At 39.5% G+C, this 24,856-nt stretch overlaps 1 protein-coding gene across 1 annotated transcript; it reads right to left on the reverse strand.

Moving 5' to 3' along the window:
• Positions 1–15,710: 15,710 nt before the first annotated feature.
• LOC108119316 (ARL14 effector protein) lies at positions 15,711–24,447 on the reverse strand. Its single transcript, XM_017232467.3, has 2 exons — positions 24,154–24,447; positions 15,711–16,363 (listed from the first exon to the last, which is right to left on the reverse strand). Exons 1-2 carry the CDS (start codon positions 24,350–24,352, stop codon positions 16,197–16,199), a joined length of 366 nt encoding a protein of 121 aa, XP_017087956.2. The 5' UTR covers positions 24,353–24,447; the 3' UTR covers positions 15,711–16,196.
• Positions 24,448–24,856: the final 409 nt, after the last annotated feature.

The following is a 24,856-nucleotide window of genomic DNA, read 5'->3' on the forward strand; positions in this document are numbered from 1 at the left end:
TTATTTTTATAAATTATAAATCTATTAAATTATAATTAATTTAATTATAATTATATTTAAAACGTTACAAATGTTTATTCCTGCATGCAGATGAAGCCGGATGATCAGACGATAGACCAGCTTATGGTGCATGCAGGGACTCAAGTAAATACACAGTTCTACCGCCTCCTCGACCTTTGCGACACTCCAGTCCGCCGTGGGAAGCGTCGGATTGCACATCCTAAGCATTGTCAGGATGGTCTTAGGGTCGGCTGGCTTTTCTGTGAGTCACACTCGCGCCCTCGGCTTACTTGGGATCTCCCCCCAGTCAACCGCCACCAGCTTAGCCCCGGGGTAGACCTCTCCAAGCGATGCTACCATTCGCTTGTAGGTCTCTACCGATCGCGCGACTTGGCAGGCAATTACCTTGTCGCTACCCTGATACCATCTTGCGTCTTCGCATTCGGGTGGGGGTCCTCGGCTCTGTAGCATCTCCTCCACGAAGCGTCCATGCAACTCGTTAACCACTCGTCGCCAAAGGTCCTTGGGGATGAGCCCATCTTTGGAACCCTTGTCCAGGACTCCAATTAGGGTTCTTCCCTTCGTTAATTAAATTTTAAAATTAAAATTAAATTTAAAAAAATTAAAATTTTTGTATTTATTAACAAAAAATGCGGCAGTTTTCATAGCGTACGATCCGAATGCATTGGTGTTTAAATAGGGTCCACAGGACAATGCTCGCAGGACAACACTAAATCGGAATATTACAATTTGGTTACTCTTGTTATGCGCGCAGCTAAATTTGGTTGCTGAAAAAATCTTCGTGCAGTGTTTCCATTGTTAGTACTTCCAGTACCGACCGTACTTTCAGTTCTTATAATATCCCCGGTAAGCCTCTCATCAGCATTTAGCTTCGACACAATTCTTGATGTATTTCCGTCTTTATACAAGCGGCTACTTGCAGCCAACAACAATGCATCCGTCGAGACTTTCTCCGAAATGCCTGATAGTTTGTTGATTTGAGTTATTCTGCAACACTCTGAAATACCTTTCTCTGGGCGTCCAACATTTCTAAATGGTGATCTTTCCATCAATACCTGAGGCGTGTCTAGCCATTCTTTATTAATTTTTCAAACGCTGCCTTATTTATATCGCATTTCTTCCACTACTGGACAAGCCTTCTATTAAAATTGTTTTTTAATAGAAGTTTTTTCCCAATTTTGCAAAGCTGCTTTTCGTTACAATCATATTTTCTACAAACTTCTTCTAATGCAAATGCATTTCGAAGAACTTTTTAGTAGGGATCGCTTCGCCGTGCCATACTAAGAAAAGTGCGCGCTTCGACACTTACATTCTTCCTAAAAAGTGAAATTACTTGTAGATACGCAGGACGACGCACTTCCTTTTTGACATTTCGGACAACCAGGGTGAGCCCAGGTGAATCTGTTAAGTTCTACTTCACGAAAGACTGGTGTGCGCTCTATTCCGCACATTGTTAATACACTCGAAATCCACTACAATTTATAAGTAACACATATACTGACACGTCAGTATACTGATACACGTCATATACTGACACCTTAATAGTTGTTAAAAACCAAAATTGCACTAGAATAATCGTAAATTGCACTATTTATTCAAATATGCAACCAATAACTAAAAGGGTGCCAAAATTGTATATATCAACTGCTGAAACATATGTTGACTTTGACAGTTCACAGCTGATCATCAGCTTATTGATGAGCTTAGAAAATATCAATTAGCATCTAATCAATGTTTATATTATCGATAGGTAAGCTTATATTAACGTTTATTTAAATTTGAAAATCATAATTAAATGCCGCTAGCGAGGCCAAATCGACCACTGTGCAACGTCTTCATCAAATTTTCCGAAGTCCTGACTTAAGTTTTGGTGGCAGTTGGAAATAGTTGGATTTTTTCAGAGAGGACAATTTATCCTTAGCGTTTAAAAGCGTTTTAGCAGGAAATAGCATTAAATATTTTTAGCACACCGAAATAATGCGTCACAAAGGCGACGATGCTTATGCTCAAACTCTAAACCATTTATCTGTGGCTTGCATGACAGTTGCAAATAAAAAAGCTCCATAAAAAAAGAGTTGTTTCACCCAGCGAACCTTTTGGTGATGTCATTTATTATTTTCTTCTAACGAAGAAGTTAACAATTAAAATTTAGAAGAGTTGGTTTCTACTGCACGAAACAAAGAAAACACGTTAAGATATGCTTAAGGGGTTACGCCACCCTGACCGCGTGGAAACGGGACGGTTTTTCAGGAATTTCTTGTGACTAAACTAGTTGAGATAGGATTTTTCCACTTTTATTTCTATTTAATACAACTAATGAGCTTTATAAATTCTAAAAAAAAATTTGTTTTCAATTCAAAATGGCGGAGATATGAACATCGGCGATCATGGGTTTTTCCGGAGTGCTCCTTGATGGTGGGCATGATTCACGTGTCAATTTTCATCAGAAAAAAGTAAACAACATTTTTTTTTAAAAAGTGATAAATTTGGAACAGAGTGACGTAGCCGTTTTAGAAAAGAAGAAAAATTACGCAAATGAGAGCACTTCAAAACTTGACTCAATGTTTTGGGCAAAAAATTTCGTACTAAAAATTGCATAAAAAAATTTCTATCCATTGGATCAAAAAAATCCTACGTCACTCTGTGGAAAATCTATGTAAGAAGATGTGTTTCAATTTTCAAGTCAATCGGTTGAACAGTTTTTGAGTTATCATGCCCACCGTCTTGAAAAAAGTAGTTTCGAGAAAAACGCAAAAGAAGAAAAACAAGTGTCTTAGGTGCCCTCCTGCAGTGCCGCCTTCAAATAAACATAACTTCCATAATTATCAAGATATTGTCTTCGGGGACGTCTTAAAATACGCGTAAGAATATAGTCTTTTAAATTAAGTAAAAAAAAAAAAATCGATTTTTTGAAAATTTCAGGGTGGCGTGACCCCTTAAAATATGACATCTGAAAAACAGGGTTTTCCAAATGTTCTTCATCTCAAAACAACCACTATTATATGGTAACCGCCAATATACCCACAAAAAACGGACATGTAAATGGAGCAACTGGTCGGCTGATGCAAATTGATCATTGTTTAGATCAATTTTAGTAAAGCGACTTTGGATTTTTGCAATTTATTCAACCCACGGTTGCACTATAGCTAGATCAAAAGTTCGGAACAGTCCCGATCCCGAATGGACTCCAATATTGGAAGCCTTTCGAGTTTTTTGATGTGGAAAATACGAGCATGTTTTTGTTGACCGAAAACAAATTTCCAATTGTTCCGGCTTAGGCTATGATCATCCACAAAAGCCAAGGAGCAACTTTTAGCAAAGTCGCCGTGCACCTTAAAAGAGGCATCAAGTCAGCTTCGCTATATGTTTGATTCAGCAGAGCCACTAGGGAATCAGGACTTTTCCTATTGTACTAGGTGACTTTGTTTTTCCAACAAGATTTGGAGCTCCAATGTCCAAAAGTTAAGAGTCGAAAAGTTTTTGACTACGCATTTTGAGTTTGTGGTTAATAGAAACGAAGACAATTCCCTTTATTACCATAATGTTGAAGGCAAGGTCTCTTTGAAGGCATCGCGAAGAAATTTTTAACGACCCTATTATTTGTTCTGGAAATTTTCTTTGTCTTGTCGAAACTTGGACTCTTCGCAGCGAAGACTTTTTTTACAGAGTTTCTACATAATAAGAAGAATTGATCGCAATCGATTACGTATTGGCAAAAATGTAATTATGGAGTATATATTGCCGTAAATGTAGTTTTTTTGTATGAGACAAATCTAAAGTCTTCGAGCTCACGAACTATCTAGCAATCAATTGCCTTCAAATATCATAATACATCCTTTATAGATGTTTATAGAAAATCAACGTTTCCTATAGCACGATTTCGTAATGAAGTAATGTCGGACGTGGAAAGGATGCACATCCTAGAAAATAATGGCAAATTAGTTATTAGGAGATTTTAATATTTAAGCTAAGAAATGCGTTGAGGTTCCAGCTCGGTTTATGTCTACTTTTGATGTTGATAGCTTATCTGCGTTTGCGAATATATCAGTTTTTTTCGCGTTTCCCCGTGCCCCTACTTTTCTATTTAGACAGACAGCTAAGAAGAAAATGTCAAATGAAAATGTCAAAATGTCAGAAACGAAGTCATTAGAAACGAAGTCATGCCACTCAGAAGTCGAATTTTGGTCGTCTTACTCGCAATACAAAAGCAAAAAGACGTAACATTTCGAATAGGACTGACGAAGAGCGGGCCTCCATTCGAGAGACTGAGCGGCTGAGAGCCATGCGGATGCACAACGCGGAGACAGCAGAAACGCGAGCAGCTAGGCTTGAGCGAACACGATTGAGAGTTAGGCAGTCGCGTTCTGCAGCAATCGATTTGATTCGGTCTCAAAATAATGAACGCGACAGGGCAAGGGTAGCTGAAGCGCGTTTACAGCTTGCAACAGATCGAAACCTGCAATACAATCGTCTTGCATTCTGATATATTCCAACTGTTGATTACAGCTCGAATCGCAATGTCGTTACTGGTCGGATGAATCAGGTCTGCACACACTGTCAGGCTCTCAAATTCAACAACGAACCAAAAGGATTGTGTTGCGCTTCCGGGTAAGTGAAATTGCCTCAACTTGAAGCACCACCAGAGCCTCTGCACTCTCTATTAGCTGGATCTACTGCTGAATCGAAGCATTTCCTGTCGAACATTAGGAAATACAACTCTTGCTTCCAAATGACGTCATTTGGTGCAATTCATGCCAACTTTTAAAATCAAAGGACAAATCTATCACAAAGCCGGTTCCCTGCTTCCGTTCTCAGACAGCGAACACAAATTTCTTCAAATGTACTTCATTGGTGATGATGGAGCTGAAGTCGATGCACGTTATGGAATCAATACCTCGCTGAAGAATTATTTCGCAGCTACAGAAGCTTTTTAACGAACGGAACCATTTGGTGCGTTTGTTCAAAACAGCAATCTATCTGATGCCTTCGTATACCCATAAAATTGTCATTCATGCAGACAAAACGCCTGCTGGAGAACATATCAGGAGATACAATGCTCCAACTATAGACGAAGTGGCAATTGTCATAATCGGGGATCAGTTCAAACCTCGAGATATTGTTCTCCATCGACGAAACGATCTATTGGTAAACGTCGCAGAAACTCACCGTTGTTACGATGCTTTGCAGTATCCACTCATCTTCTAGGATGGTGCCGATGGATATCATTTCAATGTGAGGATGGTAGATCCAGTCAATGGTGTAGAAACGAATAAAAAGTGCAGCGCGATGAACTTTTACTCATACCGATTAATGGTTCGGAGGACCGATGACAATTATATATTGAAATGTCGTCAGTTGTTTCATCAGTACATTGTCGATATATATGCAAAAATTGAAATAGAACATATGTATGTATACATTGTATATATTTAGGTAAAATAAAAAAAGAATAATATATTTTTAAAATATTGTGATACATTTTTATACCCTTGAAGAGGGTATTATAATTTTGGCCAAAAGTGTACAACGCAGTAAAGGAGACATCTCCCTATAAAGTATATATATTCTTGGTCATGACCACCTCTGAGTTGATATGAGCATGTCCGTCTGACTGTCTGTCCGTCTGTCTGTTTCTACGCAAACTAGTCTCTCAGTTTTAAAGCTATCAACTTGAAACTTTGCACACACCCTTCTTTCCTTTCGGAACGGACGGGAACGACCGACTAAATCCTATAGCTGCCATATAACTGATTGATCGGAAATGGTATAACTTTGGTGTTAGAGTTTGAGAGTTCGGATCTTGTACGAATGCTGTTTTTGACAAAATAATACGATCACCAAATTTTATGTGGATCGGTCGACTATAACTTGTAGCTGCCATATAACTGGAAATGACCCAACTTTCGTGTTTTTGAAGACAGAAAGATGAAACTTCGTACAGATATTATTTTGGCTTACTTGATCTTACCGCTATAACACGATAGTATTATAGATCTTTCTCGAGAAAATGTGCCGTGAGAAATTGTCCTGGGATGAGTGTCTTCCTCAAGCTCTTCACTGCAATTGGAATATAATTTGTAGCAGCTTTGTTAGTACGCAGCGCGCCGAATTCCCTAGATGGGTGCTAACATCGAAATCCGAGGTGGAGGTCCATTGATTCTGTGACGCCAGCATTGAGGCGTATGGGGCATGCGTTTATGTCGTGTCCAAGGGCGCAGGATCTGCAAGCTATTTACTCTGTTCGAAGTCCCGAGTTGCGCCGTTAAAGACTGTTACGGTGCCGAAGCTGGAGTTATCGGGAGCCGAGTTGTTGGCTCGACTTATGTCGGAAGTAGAGCAGTTGAAGGTCTACGTTGGAAAGTATTTTTGCTGGTGCGATTCTGCTGTGGCTCTGTCTTGGATTCGAGAAGAACCATCTCGGTTGAATGTTTTCGTCGCCAATCGAGTTTCGACCATTCAAAAGCTAACTAGAGATATGGAGTGGCGGTATGTTCCCACTTCTTTGAACCCAGCAGATATCCTGTTGCGTGGTGCTCTTCCCAATGAATTGGTGGGGAATAAGCTGTGGTCTCACGGTCCTCCGTTTCTCATTGGATCCCAAGAGGCGTGGCCACCCAAGGTCCCATCTGAGAGATCAACCCTGGAGTTACGTGCAAGGGTCCTGCTCATTCAGTCTCCGTACGTGGATATAACAGCGGTTTCTAAGTACGCTAATTAGTTTCCAGCACTGCAGAGAGTTTTTGCTTATGTATACAAGTTCTCTCAACGAATTCACCACAGCGGTGTTACGGCAAGCGATATAAAATCTGGAACACAGCTGTTATTGCGACTAGTTCAGCGTGTGCATTTTTGGGAGGACATAAAGGCTCTTCAAAATGGAAAAGACATAGCGGTATCCAGTGCCCTTGCCTCATCCTCTCCCTTCTTGGACAAATTTGGACTGTTGCGCGTAGACGGTCGGCTAAAAAATTCGTCGTTGGATTTTGATAGTCAGCATCCAGTTAAACTTCCAAGAAGCCATCCAGTTACGCAGGCTATAATTGTTGACTTCCATAAGCGAAATTTACATACCGGACCTCGCGCACTGTTGGCATTTATTCGGTCCCAATATTGGCCAATTGGGGGGAGAAAAACCGTGACAAAGGCATTACACAAATGCATCCGATGCTTCCGGACTAAACCTCGGCTGTTGGAGCACATTATGGCTGATCTCCCGGAGCAAAGAGTTGGTGTGGTCTCCAGGTCTTCGGAGTCACTGGTGTGGATTTTTGTGGACCGTTCTATTATAAGCCGGAAGTGCGTAATAAGGCTCCAGTAAAATGTTACATTAGCATTTTCATTTGTTTTGCTACCAAAGCCGTCCACCTGGAGCTTGTAAGGGATCTGTCCATAATGTCTTTTTTTCAGGCTTTGAAGCGGTTTATATGCACCCGCAAAGGCCTCAACATATTTAATCTGACAACGCAACCAACTTTGTTGGAGCCAAAAACGAGCTAAAGGAGCTGCGCCGATTATTTCTAAGCGAAAAGCATCAACGGGCACTGCTGGAGTTTTGCTCTATGGAGTCCATCGATTGGCATTTTAATTCTCCTCGATCTCCGCATTTCGGTGATCTGTGGGAAGCGGCTGTTAAAACCGCCAAGCACCATTTTTACCGAGCTGTCGGATCTGCAGTTCTTGGATTCGAGGAGCTGCGAACGCTGCTGTGCCATATTGGGGCTGTTATAAATTCACGACCCTTATTGTCTCTTTCAGAAAATCCTGCAGACCTTGATGTTCTGACCCCGGCTCATTTTTTAACTGGTGGTCCGTCAGTCAGCTTCAAAGCTGAACTTCAACCGGTTGGACAGCTGGCAGCGCGTGTCTTTCCTGCAGCAGTCTTTCTGGTCCCGATGGAAGGAGGAGTACCTAAGCCTTCTCCAGCAGCGCGCCTCCGGTCCTGCCTTGGCCCCAATGATGTGGTGCTAGTAAAGGACGAGAATTTACTTCCGATGAAATGGCCGCTTGCGAGAATAATGGAGCTAATCCCTGATCGGGATGGTATCTTTCGAGTGGCGGTGATAAAAACCTCATCTGGAATTACCAAGCGAGCATTGACTAAGCTGTGCCTTTTGCCCCTTAAGGATGAAGTTGGAGTAGAAGCCCCAACTGGGGGGAGAATGTCGGGTCAAGCCGCAAGCAACTAATTTAAACATAATAATTAATTAGTAACTGATGTTTTGTTGGTCGCAAGCCGACTCTCTTTCGGCCGCTCGGCTTTGCTAATTCGGCGTTTAAAGTTAGCGAGCATCCTCTCAGCCTATTCTGGAAGGTTGGCGCTACTCTCGTTCGTCTTCTTACTGCGCTCGCATCCTAAATTGGATTTCCCATATTGTTCATAAATCCTAATTTCATATGCGGCCTGAATAAAGTTTATAACGTTGAACTTAATTAAATTCTAATTTTTTTTTACTGGCATTGAAAATCATCAATGACCAAACATTGGTGAACCCCGACGTGATCGTTAATATATTTATATACACATAAAAAAATTACTAAAACAAAACAAAACAATTTTGTAAACAGTGTTATGTGAAAAATTATCATACGTGGCTAATAAGTTTGTTTACATTAATAAACAAATTATAATATATTATTATATTATACATACATACAGGCATAAACATAAGCGTTAGTTCACAAGCACACATACATATTTACAATCCACAACGCAAGTGCATTCGCCCGCGCATAGCCTTCTAGCTTCATATATATATACATTCCACAATTCCGCTACGGTTCTGAGCGCACAGTGGACAGATCGTGTTCGCCGCGAGCAAATAAAATTTATTTCGGGTCGTTCGGAACTCAATATAATAAATCATGAACTCCAGCGGCGCCGTCACAGGGGCACCCACTCCAACCCGGAGTGCTATTTTAAAGTGCAAGGCCCTGGGTATTCTCCAGGACTTACAGAGGATCCAAGGAGCTCTTCAGCCTATTTCCAAGGTGGATGATGCCATGCTACACGTGCGACATGGTCAGATAGCCACCATGTTCAGCGATTTTGCAGATCAGCAGTGACCTTCGATGGACTGTTTCGGAGCTCGTAGCGACGATGCAGGCGGAAATTGAGCACGAGAAGACGCTTCGCTCATCTCGAATTGCTGCCCACTCCACCCTTGCCAACGGAATGTCCACCATGCAGGCTGACCCAGGGTTAGGTCAAAGTTTTCAAGTGCTGCCTCCTTTGCCGCTCCCTACGTTCAGCGATGGATACTCGGAATGCGCTGAATTTTACTCGATCTTCTCTACCATCGTCGGCAGCAATCCTCGTATTAGTAAGGTGGAACAGTTGCAAAGGTTGCGATCTTGCCTTCGGGAGTCCGCTTTCGAAGCAGTTCGTTCCTTGGAAGTCTCCGACGAGAACTATGATGTTGCGCTGAATTTATTGGAGAAACGATTTAATAACCGTCGCTTAATATTTCAGGCACACGTGAACCAGATTCTGGGCCTCAGTCTATTGGAAAGTGGCTCAATAGCAGCTCTTCGAGGTCTTTCGGACAAATTCAATGCCCATATGCGAGCCTTACAGAATTTGGGTACTTCAGTTCAGATCGCCAGCTGCATCATCGTCCAAGTTCTGCTTCAAAGGTTGGACCCAGCTACCCAGGCCAAGTGGGAGGAGTCAAAACTCCTCAGGTTCAGACGCCATCCCTACTTGGGAGTCGATGGCCGAATTTTTGGAACAGCGGTGTAGGACGCTGGAGGCTATGGACGTGGCCATGGCTGCATACGCCCCGGGCGCTCATGTGGGAAGGCGTCGAAGTGCAAATAATAGTAGATCATCCTTTATTGTTACTAATTCGCTTCCCTCTACCTGTGCTCTATGCGGTGGATGGTCCCATATAATGTCTGGATGCCCCCGATTTCTATCAATGCCCCCTGAGATTCGCCTTGGTGAGGCCAGGCGACTCGGTCTTTGTCGGAAGTGTCTGCAAACGGGCCATCTCATGCGTGAGTGCCTCGCTGCTAGTTGTCGCAGTTGTGGAAGGAGGCATCACAGCCTGCTGCATTTCCTGGAGCCGCCGGCATCTAGCGGCCAGCCTTTGGTTGGTCCTCCCACGTCAGCCATAACCGAGGTCGCCGAGCCTGTAGCCTCTTCGCCGTCCACTGCTAATGCACTAGTTGCTCAAGGTCACAGCGGCGATATATCGCTGCGTGCTACAGCGAACATTTTTGTTCGTAGTCGCGCTGGATCCCTTGTTCCATGCCGAGCTCTGTTGGATTCTGGATCTCAGGTGCACGTGATCAATTCCCGTCTGGCAAGTCAGCTGCAGCTCCGGAGGTACAAATCATTCATGGCGGTGTCTGGTATTGGAGATACCGGCTTTGCGACAGATGGATTCTCTGTTGATGTTCTCCTACGTTCCCACTGTTCCGAGTACTCGGCCCTGGTTAACACCGTCATCGCCGCCAATATCACGGACCTGCAGCCTAGCTTCAGTTTGGATGTCTCCAGCTGGAATATTCCTGGCAATCTTTCTTTGGCTGATCCTGAATTTTTCCGCCCACAGCGCATCGACCTTCTTATCGGAGCCAGTCTGTTTTATGAGCTGTTGTGTGTTGGGCAAATTAAGCTCTCAGCCGGCCTGCCATTGCTGCAGGCTGTTCACATGTCCAGAGAAGATCACTCGTTTCCACTGCCCACAAGGATGTTCCGGAGAGCGCAATAATGCTGGATGATCAGCTCGATTCTCTGCTCCGCCGGTTTTGGGAAATCGAAGACTGCTCCGAGCCTATTGTGAAGCGGACGAAGGAAGAGCTAGATTGCGATGCGCATTTCGTGCAACATGTTGCTCGGCTGGATTCCGGCTTACGCTGTGAGGCTTCCGTTAAAATGCGTTTCTAAGCTGCTGGGAGAGTCGTACCCCCAAGCCGTTCGGCGATTTCTTTCCCTCGAAAGGAAGCTCTGTCGCCGTCCTCAATTAAAGGAGCAATATGCTGCCTTCATAAAGGAATATTTGGAGTTGGGTCACATGTCTCCAGTTCCTTCTGATGCGAGCGTCACTGGTCAATACTTTCTTCCACACCATTGTGTTTTAAAGGAGGACAGTTCAACAACCAAGCTCAGGGTGGTTTTTGATGGATATGCTATCACCACTTCTGGATATTCATTGAATGACGTGTTGATGTCTGGCCCAAAGTTACTACATATTCTCTTTAGGTTCCGATGCCATCGGGTGGCCATTACTGGAGATATTTGTAAAATGTATCGTTGCGTCAGGGTTTTTCCTGAGGACAGCTATCTTCAGTGTATTCTTTGGCGGGATTCCACCCAGGATGAGTTACAGGTTTTTAAGCTGGAAACGGTCACCTATGGAACGAAGCATGCCTCATTTTTAGCAGTTCGGACAATGCATCAGTTGGCAGATGATGAGCAATTAATGTTTCCAAAGGGGGCCGAAATTCTGCGTCGCGACTTTTATGTGGATGATCTGCTTTCCGGAGGCGACTCTATAGATGAAGCTATTAGCATAATGCAGCAAACATCCGCGATCCTTGCCAAGGCCATTTTCGGTTAAGGAAGTGGTGCTCCAATGTTGCTGACGTGCTGGATAAGGTGCCTGAAGAAGCTCGGGAGTCTTTCCTAAGGTTTGATGATGGCAGTAACTTCACAAAAACACTGGGTCTTGCTTGGGATCCTGCAACTGACCGCTTGCTATTTTCTTTTGAGGGGATTCAGTTAATCTCAAAGCCCACTAGGCGCATTGTGCTTTCTTCAGTCGCTCGGCTTTATGACCCCTTAGGCCTTGTTGGTCCTGTAATTTCAAAGGCAAAGATCTTTCTCGAGAAACTGTGCCGTGAGAAGTTGTCCTAGGATGAAAGTCTTCCTCAAGCTCTTCACTGCGACTGGTATATGATTTGTAGCAGCTTTGTTAGTACGCAGCGCGCCGAATTCCTTAGATGGGTGCTAACATCGAAATCCGAGGTGGAGGTCCATGGATTCTGTGACGCCAGCATTGAGGCGTATGGGGCATGCGTTTACTCTGTTCGAAGTCCCGAGTTGCGCCGTTAAAGACTGTTACGGTGCCGAAGCTGGAGTTATCGGGAGCCGAGTTGTTGGCTCGACTTATGTCGGAAGTAGAGCAGTTGAAGGTCTACGTTGGAAAGTATTTTTGCTGGTGCGATTCTGCTGTGGCTCTGTCTTGGATTCGAGAAGAACCCTCTCGGTTTAATTTTTTCGTCGTTAATCGAGTTTCGACCATTCAGAAGCTAACTAGAGAAATGGAGTGGCGGTATGTTCCCACTTCTTTGAACCCAGCAGATATCCTGTCGCGTGGTGCTCTCCCCAATGATTTGGTTGGGAATAAGCTGTGGTCTCACGGTCCTCCGTTTCTCATTGGATCCCAAGAGGCGTGGCCACCCGCGGTCCCATCTGAGAGATCAACCCTGGAGTTACGTGCAAGGGTCCTGCTCATTCAGTCTCCGTACGTGGATATAACAGTGGTTTCTAAGTACGCTAATTCGTTTCCAGCACTGCAGAGGGTATTTGCTTACGTATACAAGTTCTCTCAACGAATTCACCACAGCGGTGTTACGGCAAGCGATATAAAATCTGGAACACAGCTGTTATTGCGACTAGTTCAGCGTGTGCATTTTTTGGAGGGCATAAAGGCTCTTCAAAATGGAAAAGACATAGCGGTATCCAGTGCCCTTGCCTCATGCCTAAACAGTGCCTTTTTAAAGCTTCGCACTGTTAAAGTCAGCTGTTGCAGCCAAAAGGCACGTGTTTGAGAAGAGGCAGTTTTTGGTTAGCTACTTTGAAAGTGCGATACTTAAAAGTTAAACAAGTTATTAATTCAATTTATGATGGAAAACAATCATACTGGCTTGTATTATATGTTGGGTTTACTAATATTTTGCTATGTGCCTGTCTTAATAATATTTAGCCAATTTTAAAACAGGTCTAAAGAGTAATTTTTTAAAAAAAAATTAACTTTACCTAGACTTACAAAAAAAAACATATCGTTGCAACAGTGTAAGTTTGATCTATGTCGTAGAGCCATTAATTATGAATAAAAGGCAATTTGTCTCAATGTGCAAAAATGCGCACAATCTGCGTTATTTCGTTTTTTGTCAGGTGTCTTCGAGTTTTCGAACGCGGAGCTTGTTGAAGTATGGCGTAAGGAGACGGATAACTCAAACCAAGAAAGATCAATTCTTGATTTTATTTCGAGCAAAATAAGTAGAAACTTAAATATAAATGATAAATGGAAGATATGCAAGAAAATAAATAGTGAAAAAAAATAGAAAATATTTTGAGAAGAAGTTTGCAAATTGGCTGCAAATTCGGAATTTAAGTTATATTAATTTGCTTCATTTGAACAATTTTGTTTTAAAACTAGGGAACAAATTATGGATTGTTATCCATGGTTGCCAATGACGGCAACTTTTCACAAAATTATTGTCCACTCAAGGCAAAATTTGGAAAATACAATACTTCCCGTTGGCTATTTCGGAGAAGAAGCGTCGGAAGCACGCAAAACAAGAAAGCAAAGCTAACTTCGGGCGGAGCCGAAGTTGATATACCCTTGCAGCTAAAACCGGATATATATCGCAAACATCGGATATAGTAGGCCGATCCTTATGAGAATAGGAATATATAATCCAATTTATTACAATACAAAATCTAAAAAAAGTCTCAAGCTTCTATCTTCAAAAATACCAAAGTTGGTATTTCTACCAAAAACCATTTCTGATCGTTCAGTTATATGGCAGCTATAAGATATAGTCGGCCGATCGTTATGAAATTTGGTAGGTCGGATTAACTGATTAAGAATATAATCTGTACCAAGTTCCAGCTTTCTATCTTCAAAAACACGAAAGTTGGGTCATTTCCGATCGTTCAGTTATATGACAGCTATAGGATATAGTCGGCCGATCCTTACGAAATTTGGCATGTCATAATGTTTTGCCAAAAATAGCTGTCATGTCAAATTTGAACTCTCTAACTCTAAAAACACAAAAGTTATACCATTTCCGATCAATCAGTTATATGGCAGCTATAGGATATAGTCGGCCGATCCCGGCCGTTCCGACTTATATACTGCGTGCAAAGGAAAGAAGGGTGTGTGCAAAGTTTCAGGACGATAGCTTTAAAACTGAGAGACTAGTTCGCGTAGAAACGGACAGACAGACAGACGGACAGACAGACGGACAGACGGACAGACGGACAGACGGACATGCTCATATCAACTCAGGAGGTGATCCTGATCAAGAATATATATACTTTATAGGGTCGGAGATGTCTCCTTCACTGCGTTGCACACTTTTGGACAAAATTATAATACCCTCTGCAAGGGTATAAAAATTTATAAAGCAGATAGACTGCATCACGCACGGAAGCATAGTCGTGTTAATAATTTCATGGATGTTTTCAACAGAGCCTTAGATACTTCTGATCCTGTTATTTCTTCAACGAACTCTATGAAACAAATTCGGAAGCGTAAAAGTATGGAACTTCCTTCAGAAGTTTTAAGCCTTTTATTGTGCAATTTTGAAGGCCAGGATCAAAATGAGAAAATTGGAGATGAAATTGACGATTTTTATTTTATGTCTGACGAAGACCTTGAGAATGAAAATATTTTATTAACTTATTAGTGTATTATTTGGTTTTCACTTTATCAATTTTTTTATATGAAATAAAAAAAATTGTTTCTAGTCCTGGGAGGGCGAATAATAAAAAAAAACGTTTTGAAAAATCTTATTTGTTTAAAAAGTTATTGATTAATTTATCCAAATGGGAGGGCGGAACCACGCCCATTTTACCAAAAAATATTTCCAACGATCTTCATAAGCCTAATAAAAAAAAGCGTTTCGAAAAATCTTGTTTAGTTTAAAAGTTAACAAATAATATTTCGTCAGGGAAGGGGCGGAGACACGCCCATTTTTCTAAAAACATTCCTATCGGTGTCTATGACAATAATAAAAAAACCGTTTCGAAAAATCTTACTTAGTTTAAAAGTTATTAATTAATACCATGAAATCGGCCAAATTCCCCATAGTGCACTGTAGCATGTTTCAAGCAGCATGTCAAAAGCAGTTATAGCTATTGGGGAAATTGGTCTCGTTTTATTCAGAATTAACGAGACAATATTGATATGTGTCAAAAATGATACCATTTCTTGGAAGTTTTACCGAAAAAATGGCGTCAAAGTCCAAAAAACACGACAAAATTTCAAAAATATCAGTTTCTTGTGGATAAATTTTATCCTTTTTGTTGAAATAAATTAAAGATATTTTTATCTACTTTTTTCAAAAGCTGCAACATTTAACCATTGAAAAACGTCAAAAATTTTAAAATCGGTTTAAAATTACGCACTTAGGAATTTTTAAGAGCTTAAAAGTCCCGAAAACCGGTTTTTCTAAATAAATCAAGATTTTTAGGGTGTTAGAAAAATTTTAAATACGGGTTTATACTATATTCGACCTAATAAACCATTCCTACTAGGTCTCTTCAAAAGTTCCTCCAATTTTTTTTTGTCACACTGTGTTATTGTTCCACTGCACCTTTATTGCAGCGGCTGATTTTTACTTCTCCTAGTCTTTCTCTATGCTACATACATTCACACGAATACAATATACCCTTGTATTGAGCGTTGAGCGTTACCTGAAAAAATCTATAAAGAAATAATGCTCAAAAGATCTTAACCAAATTATAATTTATTTAAACATAATCGAATGTATAAATAATAAATAAATAAATGGTATGTGAAAAAATTTAGAAAAGGTTTATAATTGTTTATATTCAAATTTCCATACTGTATTGATAAATTTTTGAGCGCATGGATTTCGGCTACTTAAAGAGAAAAACTAATCGATTTCGCGCGAATATTCCTGTTTGTCCACTTAGATCAACTTTGGGTTAGAATTTTTTCTTGTCCACTCCAGCCCCCGAAACTAAAACTATTTCGCAGGGTCAGTTTAAAAAGTATTGGCATATATGCAGTTAAGAATCGCAACTATAGTCGTCCTTTCTTGTTTAAATGACTGTGGTGACATTCCCTATATATCGACAGCTCGACGTCAAAATGCACGGAAATTTAGAAACAAAAGAGTACTTTCGAATAATTATTAAAAACAACTTTTTCAAGTTCAACGGCGGTGTTTTCATTCTAATTCAAAGCCGTTATTTATTTTGAACCGCAGTATTTATTAATTAAAGATAAGTCCTTTCCATCGTATATAATGCCTTCATAAAAAAACTTTCGATTTGTTCTACATTGAGGGCCGCATTTGAGAGAGCCACAATTGCGGCATTCGTACCAACAACCTTCACATTCTTCATTCATGCAGTCACCTGAAATGAATAATAATAAGTATATTATAAATACATATTTTATCATTTTTTCATCAACGTACCGAAAATATATAATAATATTAATGATAATAAAATATAAATAATATTAAATATTATTATTATTAAATATTTAATATATTAAAAATAAAAAAACTATAAAAATAATAAAAAATAATACTAATAGCAATATAACAATTTTAATACTTATTATAATATTTTAATATTATATTATTAAAATATTATTTATGTATATTATGTATATTGTATTCGTGTGAATGTATGTAACATAGAGGTAACATTCATCTTCGACCTTATAAACTTACTGACATAAAGTATATACTTCTATTTTTGATCAGCAACAACAGCCGACGCCACAACAGCCGTGGCTATCGTGGCTATCGTTCAGGAACGTGGCTATCGTTCAGGAACGTGGCTATCGTTCCTTTGTCCGTATGAAGGCGTGGATCTCATGAACAATAAGAGATACAGCTATAGCATTTGTGGACAAAAGATGTGGCCACCGCAAAACTTTTTTACTTTTAGGCGCTTAAAAAAATTTATGCTTGCCACATTTGCTAATATTTTGAATCGTCTCTTGAACGTCTTGACAAAGTAAAACACCGGGGACGAGCTCGGATGTCACTCCAAAATACTAATTTTGGAGTCCACTAAGCGCACCGCCCATACAACTTTCTTACAGAGAACTTCTTATTTAAAATTAATAAATGCAGACAGGGTTTATTATATTGTTTATTTTATGTCGAAACTAAAAAAAATCAATTGAAACCGAACATGTTTATGTACCGTCATGATTTGGTTTTTAGAAACCAGATTGTCCGAGATATGAAAGATATATCAAAAAATGGTCATCTCAAGGACTATTGAAAACAACTTTTATTTCTGTCTATTTACTTTTTCTTACTTTTTAACGATATCTTGATACTTAAAAAGCGCCTCCAACTGATGTTGGCATGTTTAGATAGCTTCATTGGCTTTAAGGTTAAGTTTTTCAATACAAAATTTTTTTAATTCTTTAACGTATTACTTACAGAATTTAAAAAAATTTTAATATTAAATAAAAGCTATCTTCGGACCCTTGCAGTTAAGGCCGGAAATATATCGCAAACATTAAATATAGTCTGCCGATCCTTATGAGAATATCATAATATAACCAAATTATTACAATAAAAAATACAAAAAAAACTCCCAAGCTTCAAGCTTCCCAAAGGACACGGTCTTTATATCGGAAACAAATTTCGCACCAAAAAGTAGCAGTGCTACAATTTCTTTAATCACAGCGACAACCACTGCAATTCAATGTACCGCGACGTCAACAACTACAGCGAGTACAAAAACAACAACTTCGGAAAGTGCCAGAGCGGCCCCGGCCACACAGACTGGAATGGGTCGCTACATCCTAATAAGGCACAAGCTTAGCCCGCAGAGTAATCCGGCAGGCAATGAAACAACAATTAACCGTGTCCTGAAGATCGAGACAGATCCACTAGTAACAGATTTGCCCTACTGGCGGAGGTTGAGGAAAACCAACCAGCCCAAGACACCGCAAAATAACCCAAGCCCCCTCCAATTTATATCAGGGAGAAAAGCTCGAGTGCCCTGGTTATCCGAATTGCGGCGTTGATCGGGAACGGTGACAACTTTCATGTTGTCCCGCTTATCAAAGGGAACATCCATGAAACAAAGGTACAAACCAAGACTGAAGAGCACTTCCGAATCGTATCCAATTATCTGGACAGTGGTCAGAAAAACTATTACCCGTACCAGCTGAAAAGCAGTAAGGGCCTACAAGTGTTAGTAAAGTGAATCGAACCCGATGTTACTGCCGCGGAAATAAAAACCGCCCTTAAAGAAAAGGGCTTTGCCGCCAAGAATGTTATTAACATTCTAAATAAATATAATAAGCCACAACCCCTCTTCAAGGTCGAGATCGAGCCAGAAAGCAGGTCGCTGAAGAAGAACGAAACCCACCCAATCTACAAGCTGCATATCCTTTGGATCGGAGAATCACTGTTGAAGAGCCACATAAACGCAACGGTCCAGTGAAATGCACTTATTGCCAAGAGTATGGACACACCAGGTCATACTGCAGTATGCAGAGACGCCCAAAACTCCGCTTACTGCACTACAAACTAGGACAGTATCGTGAAGAAATGTGGAAACTGCGGAGGCAACCATACGGAAAACTATAGAGGATATATGGTGTACAAGGAGTTAAAGAGTCGCATGCGTCGAGCGACCGCAACGCGCAACTAAAATCCACAGAATGCGTACATTGCGTCAAAAACTACGCCAGACGTCTTCTTCGCCAAAGCTGCGAGGTCCTCATTCGGTCCACTTAACACCACCAACAGCTTCTCCCATGCCGATGCTCTACGATCTGGAAGGGAAATTCCAATTCAGCCTAACTCTCAAAGCGCTCAACAGGCCCCAGAACTGCCACACACTGCCACACCAATTTGGCTTCCGAAGATACCACGGAACCATCCGTCCGAAATCCGTCCGAAACCATCCGTAACATCCGAAATACGCTCAGCCTTCGAACAGCGAGGATACTGCAGCGCTATTTTCCTCGACGTATCTCAAGCTTTCGACCGAGTTTGGCTCATTGGACTCATGCACAAAATTAAAACGTATTTAACAACATACACCCACAAGCTACTGGAATCATACCTCTACAATAGGGTATTCTCAGTGAGATGCAACGCAGCTACTTCGGGCGGAACCAAAGTTGATAAAAACTTGATATATATCGCAAACATCGGATATAGTTAACCACTCCTTATGAGAATATCATAATAAAACCAATTAATTACAATAAAATATCTAAAAACAAGAAAGGAAAGCTAACTTCGGGCGGAGCCGAAGTTTATATACCCTTGCAGCTAAAACCGGATATATATCGCAAACATCGGATATAGTTGGCCGATCCTTATGAAATTTGGTAGGTTGTATCAACTGACCAAAAATATAATCTTTCCAGCTTTCTATCTTCAAAAACACAAAAGTTGGGTCATTTCCGATCGTTCAGCTATATGCCAGCTATATGATATAGTCGGCCGATCCTAATGGAATTTGGTAGGTTGGATCAACTCACCAAAAGTAGAATTTGTACTAAATTCCAGCTTTCTATCTTCAAAAACACGAAAGTTAGGTTATTTCCGATCGTTTAGTTATATGGCAGCTATAGAACATAGTCGGCCGATGAAATTTGGCATGTCGTATTATTTTGCCTAACGTATCTCTCAAGTAAAATTTGAACTCTCTAACTCTAAAAACATCAAAGTTATACCATTTCCGATCAATCAGTTATATGGCAGCTATAGGATATAGTCGGCCGATCCTTATGAAATTTGGCATGTCGTATTATTTTGCCAAAAATAGCTCTCATGTCAAATTTGAACTCTCTAACTCTAAAAAAAACCAAAGTCATACCATTTCCGATCAATCAGTTATATGGCAGCTATAGGATATAGTCGGCCGATCCCGGTCGTTCCGACTTTATACTGCGTGCAAGGGATAGAAGGGTGTTTGCAAAGTTTCAAGTCGATAGCTTTAAAACTGAGAGACTAGTTCGCGTAGAAACAGACAGACAGAAGGACAGACGGACAGACGGACAGACAGACATGCTCATATCAACTCAGGAGGTGATCCTGATCAAGAATATATATACTTTATAGGGTCGGAGATGTCTCCTTCACTGCGTTGCACACTTTTGGACAAAATTATAATACCCTCTGCAAGGGTATAAAAAGTCCAAAGCTTCTATCTTCAAAAATACCAAAGTTGATATATCTACTAAAAACCATTTTCGATCGTTCAGTTATATGGCAGCTATAGGATATAGTCGGCCGATCTCAGCCGTTCCGACTTATATACTGCGTGCAAAGGACATGCTTACATCAATTCAGGAGGTAATCCTGATAAAAAATATAGGAATATACTTTATAGGGTCGATTATATATCCCCTTCACTGCGTTGCACACTTTTAAGCCAAATTGTAATACCCTCTGCAAGGGTATAACAATTGGTTAAAATTAGTCTTCAAATTATGTATTTTCATTTTTAAAGACAAAGTTAAGCAACCCACGAAGCCACAAACATATGGACAATGTCGACAAATTTTCATAAAGAAAAAAACGGTATTTCTTTAATAACTTTTGAACGAAATGTGGGACTGAAATGGTTGAGGTCAATCGTCACGTATTCAACATTTAAAAATTTTTACCATATAAGTTTCCATTTCTTCAATTTAATAAATGCATTAATTTCATCAAATTCAATTACTTCAATGCCCATCATCCCCCAATATTTAGTGATCATTTCACAAATCATTTCACTTTTATCAAAATTATAAAAATGGGACCTTTTTAAAAGTTTTTTTACGAGTTAACACTATTCCCCACCTAATGTTGTGTTTAAGAAATTTCTTAAATTGTTGTGTTTAAGAAATTACTATAAATGCATTTTGCAATAATGGTATATTGAAAGAGGTCTTTCCACACTTCCAAACCCTTTTTGGAAATCTACAATTGATTTATTAACAAAATAATGCCCCCATACATACGGCCATGGTTGTTAAATCGTATAAAACTAGCCAACAGACATGGAATTATTAATGTGGCCACCATATTCATCGGACTTGAATATCATTGAGAATGTGTGAGGATGGCTCATCAAGTACATATATGGATCCGGACAGCAATATTCAAAGCTTAATGCAGCTATCAAATCAAGTTTTTAATATCAAACACACTATTAAAAACTTTTTTTTTTATTATAAAATATGTTAATATATTCTACTTCAAGTCATAATTACATCCGAAAGGAGGTGGAAAATTCTGAAATGATTTTTAGTTTAAGTCCTATTAAAGTGGTGCAAAATGAAGACTCCAAAATTTGTTACTTATTTTTTGAACAATTTTGTTCTATACTTACAAATTTTATTCCTAGATGGCTTTGTTTGGCAGCAATTAACTTTAGAAAATTTAGTCTAGAGGTGTTCTATTCAAGTGGCGAGCAGTGTATAAGAATATTGAAATGATAAAATCAGTTTGTAATGGGCAATCCAACTATTAGGAACATTATAAAACTCATTTTTAATAATTAAATAATCTATAATATTAATAATTAAAATATCTTCTCTTATTTATCGGTATATCTGCTCTTAAAATAAAATAAAACATATAAAAATTGTCCCATTGGAATTTTGATTTGTAGGTGTAGATTGCGTGGCAACATTTTTACACATTAGTTTAGGAATCGGTATATAAATGTCTATAACTCTAAAAGTTTGACCGATTTGGATGCTTTTTGGTTACCAGATTTAAATTAGCCGTATAAATCGTTTGGCAGCCATAAAAATGTTTTGGCATCCATGTGTCGCTACTAAAATCGTTCAGTAATATGGCAGGTATAGGACATAGCCGGCTGATCTTTCTGAAAATAATGTTGTGTTAGAGTTAGGAAAAAAAACTCAACTCAAAACTCACAAAAAAAACACTAAAGCAGTGGTCGGCACCCCAATACATTGATATGATTTCAATGCAGTGGTCGGCACCCCAATACATTCATATGATTTTACCGCATTAGTGTTAGTAACGAATAGCAGAAAGTAGGCTTTGATCATGACGTTTCACACATTTATACTGTGTGTGTGTGGCAGAGCTCGGCAGAGAAATTTCCTATGCCCCCGAGATAGGGCCGTGCCGACCTCTGTTTTAATGCATTAGTGTTAGTAACGAATAGCAGAAAGAAGGCTGTGAGCATGACGTTTCAGACATTTATACTGTATGTGTGTGGCAGAGCTCGGGCAGAGAAATTTCCTATGCCCTCGGGATAGGGCCGTGCCGACCACTGCACTAAAGTTATGCAACTTGCAATTTTTTTTGTTTTAATTGTTATTTTAAGGCGTGTTCTGGCGTGTTATTTGGTTAGAAAGATTTTTTATTTAACCATTATTTTTAATTTTTATTTTTTGTCCGAACTATACAAACGTTTGAAAATACAGCCCTTCGAATCGCCACTGGGGCCCACGTCTATCATGACAATCGCACCATCCACGAGGTTCTCAATTTCCTTGGGTCAAGGACGAGATCCAAAGAAGCAGCGCACGCTACATGCAGAGGCTCCATATTCACCCGAACCTGTTGGCAACAGCGAGCAGCGCAGAAGACTAAAAAGGACGCACCCGCTGGACCTCCCTGGATATCCTTACCATAATCTTTAAATACCATAAGCTAAGCTAACTTACTACTCTAATTTAGTCCTCCAATATTAATATGTAAAATTATCTATAAGTGAAGCTCATGTGATAACATTTAATGGTAGTCCCTAAAGGACAGTTTTAAATAAGCGTTATCCTGCTATAACAAAAAAAAAAAAAAAATATTTTGTCTTGGCAATCTCGGCTACTCTGTTGAGAAAACAACGGAGTTCAATAAATACTCAAAACCTTAACTCTTTATTAATTGTTAGACTGAACTTTAAATAAAAAAATAATTGAAAAAAATGATTCGAAACAAAATTTGGAAGCCAAAACATTTTTACGCCGTCGTGCGAGCAGTGAAACATACATGTAAAAAGTTCTAAAAATAGAATCGTATGCATGTCCGTTCCCCCCTCACCAACAAGTTCAACGAATAGAGTTGACCGTTTCAAGCCCTAATGTCCTATGTATGTACGTATTGATCATCTTTGGTTATACATAATATGTACATAAGTATGTATGTATTATGTATGTATGTATAATACATAATACTCCTACAATGCTCACGATGTTCAAGTTTTTTTTTAAATTTTGCCACGCCCCTCCCGCTTCCGAAAAGTACGAATTTCTTAAATGTCAGTACAAAAAGGTTATTTAAACAAAAAAGGAAAGGAAACTTCGATTGGAGCCGAAGTTGATATACGCTTGCAGTTAAAACCCGATATATATTGCTAAAATCGCAATAACCAATTCATTACAACACAAAATCTAAAAAAAATTCCAAACTTCTATCTTCAAGAACACCAAAGTGGGTATTTTTACCAAATACCATTTCTGGTCGTTCAGTTATATGGGACTAACTTCTATCTTTAAAAATACCAAAGTTGGTATTTCTACCAAAAAACATTTCCGATCGTTCAGTTATATGGCAGCTATAGGATATAGTCGGCCGGTTCTTACAAAATTTTGCATGTCGTATTCTTTGGCCAAAAATAGCTCTCATGTAAAATTTGAACTCTCTAACGCTAAAAACACCGGAGTTATACCATTTCCGATCAATCAGTTATATGGGAGCTATAGGATATAGTCGGCCGATCCGACTTATATACTGCGTGCAAAGGAAAGAAGGGTGTGTGCAAAGTTTCAAGACGATACCTTTAAAACTGAGAGACTAGTTCGCGTAGAAACAGACAGACAGAAGGACAGACGGACATGCTCATATCAACTCAGGAGGTGATCCTGACCAAGAATATATACACTTTATGGGGTCGGAGATGTCTCCTTCACTGCGTTGCACACTTTTGACCAAAATTATAATACCCTCTGCAAGGGTATAAAAAGCTATTAACCTTACACATTCTACTTTCCTTTACGCGCATTGTACATACATATATTTACAGACATGCATACGAAGGTCGGAACTGCCTATAGCTCCCATATTACTGATTTATGGAATTGATATTTTATGGCGTTGGTGTTTTTTTAATAACAGGGCGACTTTTTTTTTGAATGTTTCTTCCTTTTAACTCAAATTATCTAATATACATTTTGTATTTTTTCTTACAAACATCCAATCCATTGCTTCTAATATTTCCGTACTCGTCATAGGCACTGTATTTTCCATAATAAAGACCTTTCCTCTTTCCTTTACGTTTATTCTTTTCCAAATCGGATATTGGATCATCGATACAATCGCCCTTTTTTCTCTGCCTTTGACGTAAATTCCGGCGGATTGAATGGTTAGGGTCTACATCTGAGTTCATTGTTCTCCGAATTTAATTAGTTTTACAAATCAAATTTATATGATAATCATTGTGGTAAAGGGACGGCTTATATTGTTGAACCTCTGATCAGGGATGATTTTGATATTGACAAAAAAACGACTATGATGCAGCGATTTGGAACAAGGTAAATGTGAAACTCCTATATTATATACATATAAATATAAAACAAAATATTTTATTTTATATGTGATAAAATTAACAAAAAATTAATAATAAAATAAAAATTTTGTTATTGGTATTTTTTAATTTTGGTATTACATTTTATTTCTTTTTTCTGCAAGACTAACAATCCCTGAGCAAGAAAATTCGGATGATTAGAAAAAACAGTAACAGGTAACTTCGTTATCTTGGGGGATCTCCAAACTGCTTAGTGCAAGCGGAGGGGGTTTTTATATATTAAAAGAAACGTTACATGTTAACACTTCTGTTCGTTTATGTTATTACGCCACCCAGACAGCCACCTTTCCACTACTGTAAGATTAT

This window comes from Drosophila bipectinata, chromosome 2R, assembly GCF_030179905.1.
Source record: "Drosophila bipectinata strain 14024-0381.07 chromosome 2R, DbipHiC1v2, whole genome shotgun sequence".
NCBI lineage: Eukaryota > Metazoa > Arthropoda > Insecta > Diptera > Drosophilidae > Drosophila > Drosophila bipectinata.

Bases quoted from the DNA above. Each gene is read 5' to 3' on its own strand.
- LOC108119316 (XM_017232467.3), bottom strand. From the start codon at position 24,352: ATGAACTCAGATGTAGACCCTAACCATTCAATCCGCCGGAATTTACGT. The intron at 16,364-24,153 runs GTAAGAAAAAAT...TATTCATTTCAG, and splicing joins AAGCAATGGATTGGATGTTT to GTGACTGCATGAATGAAGAA.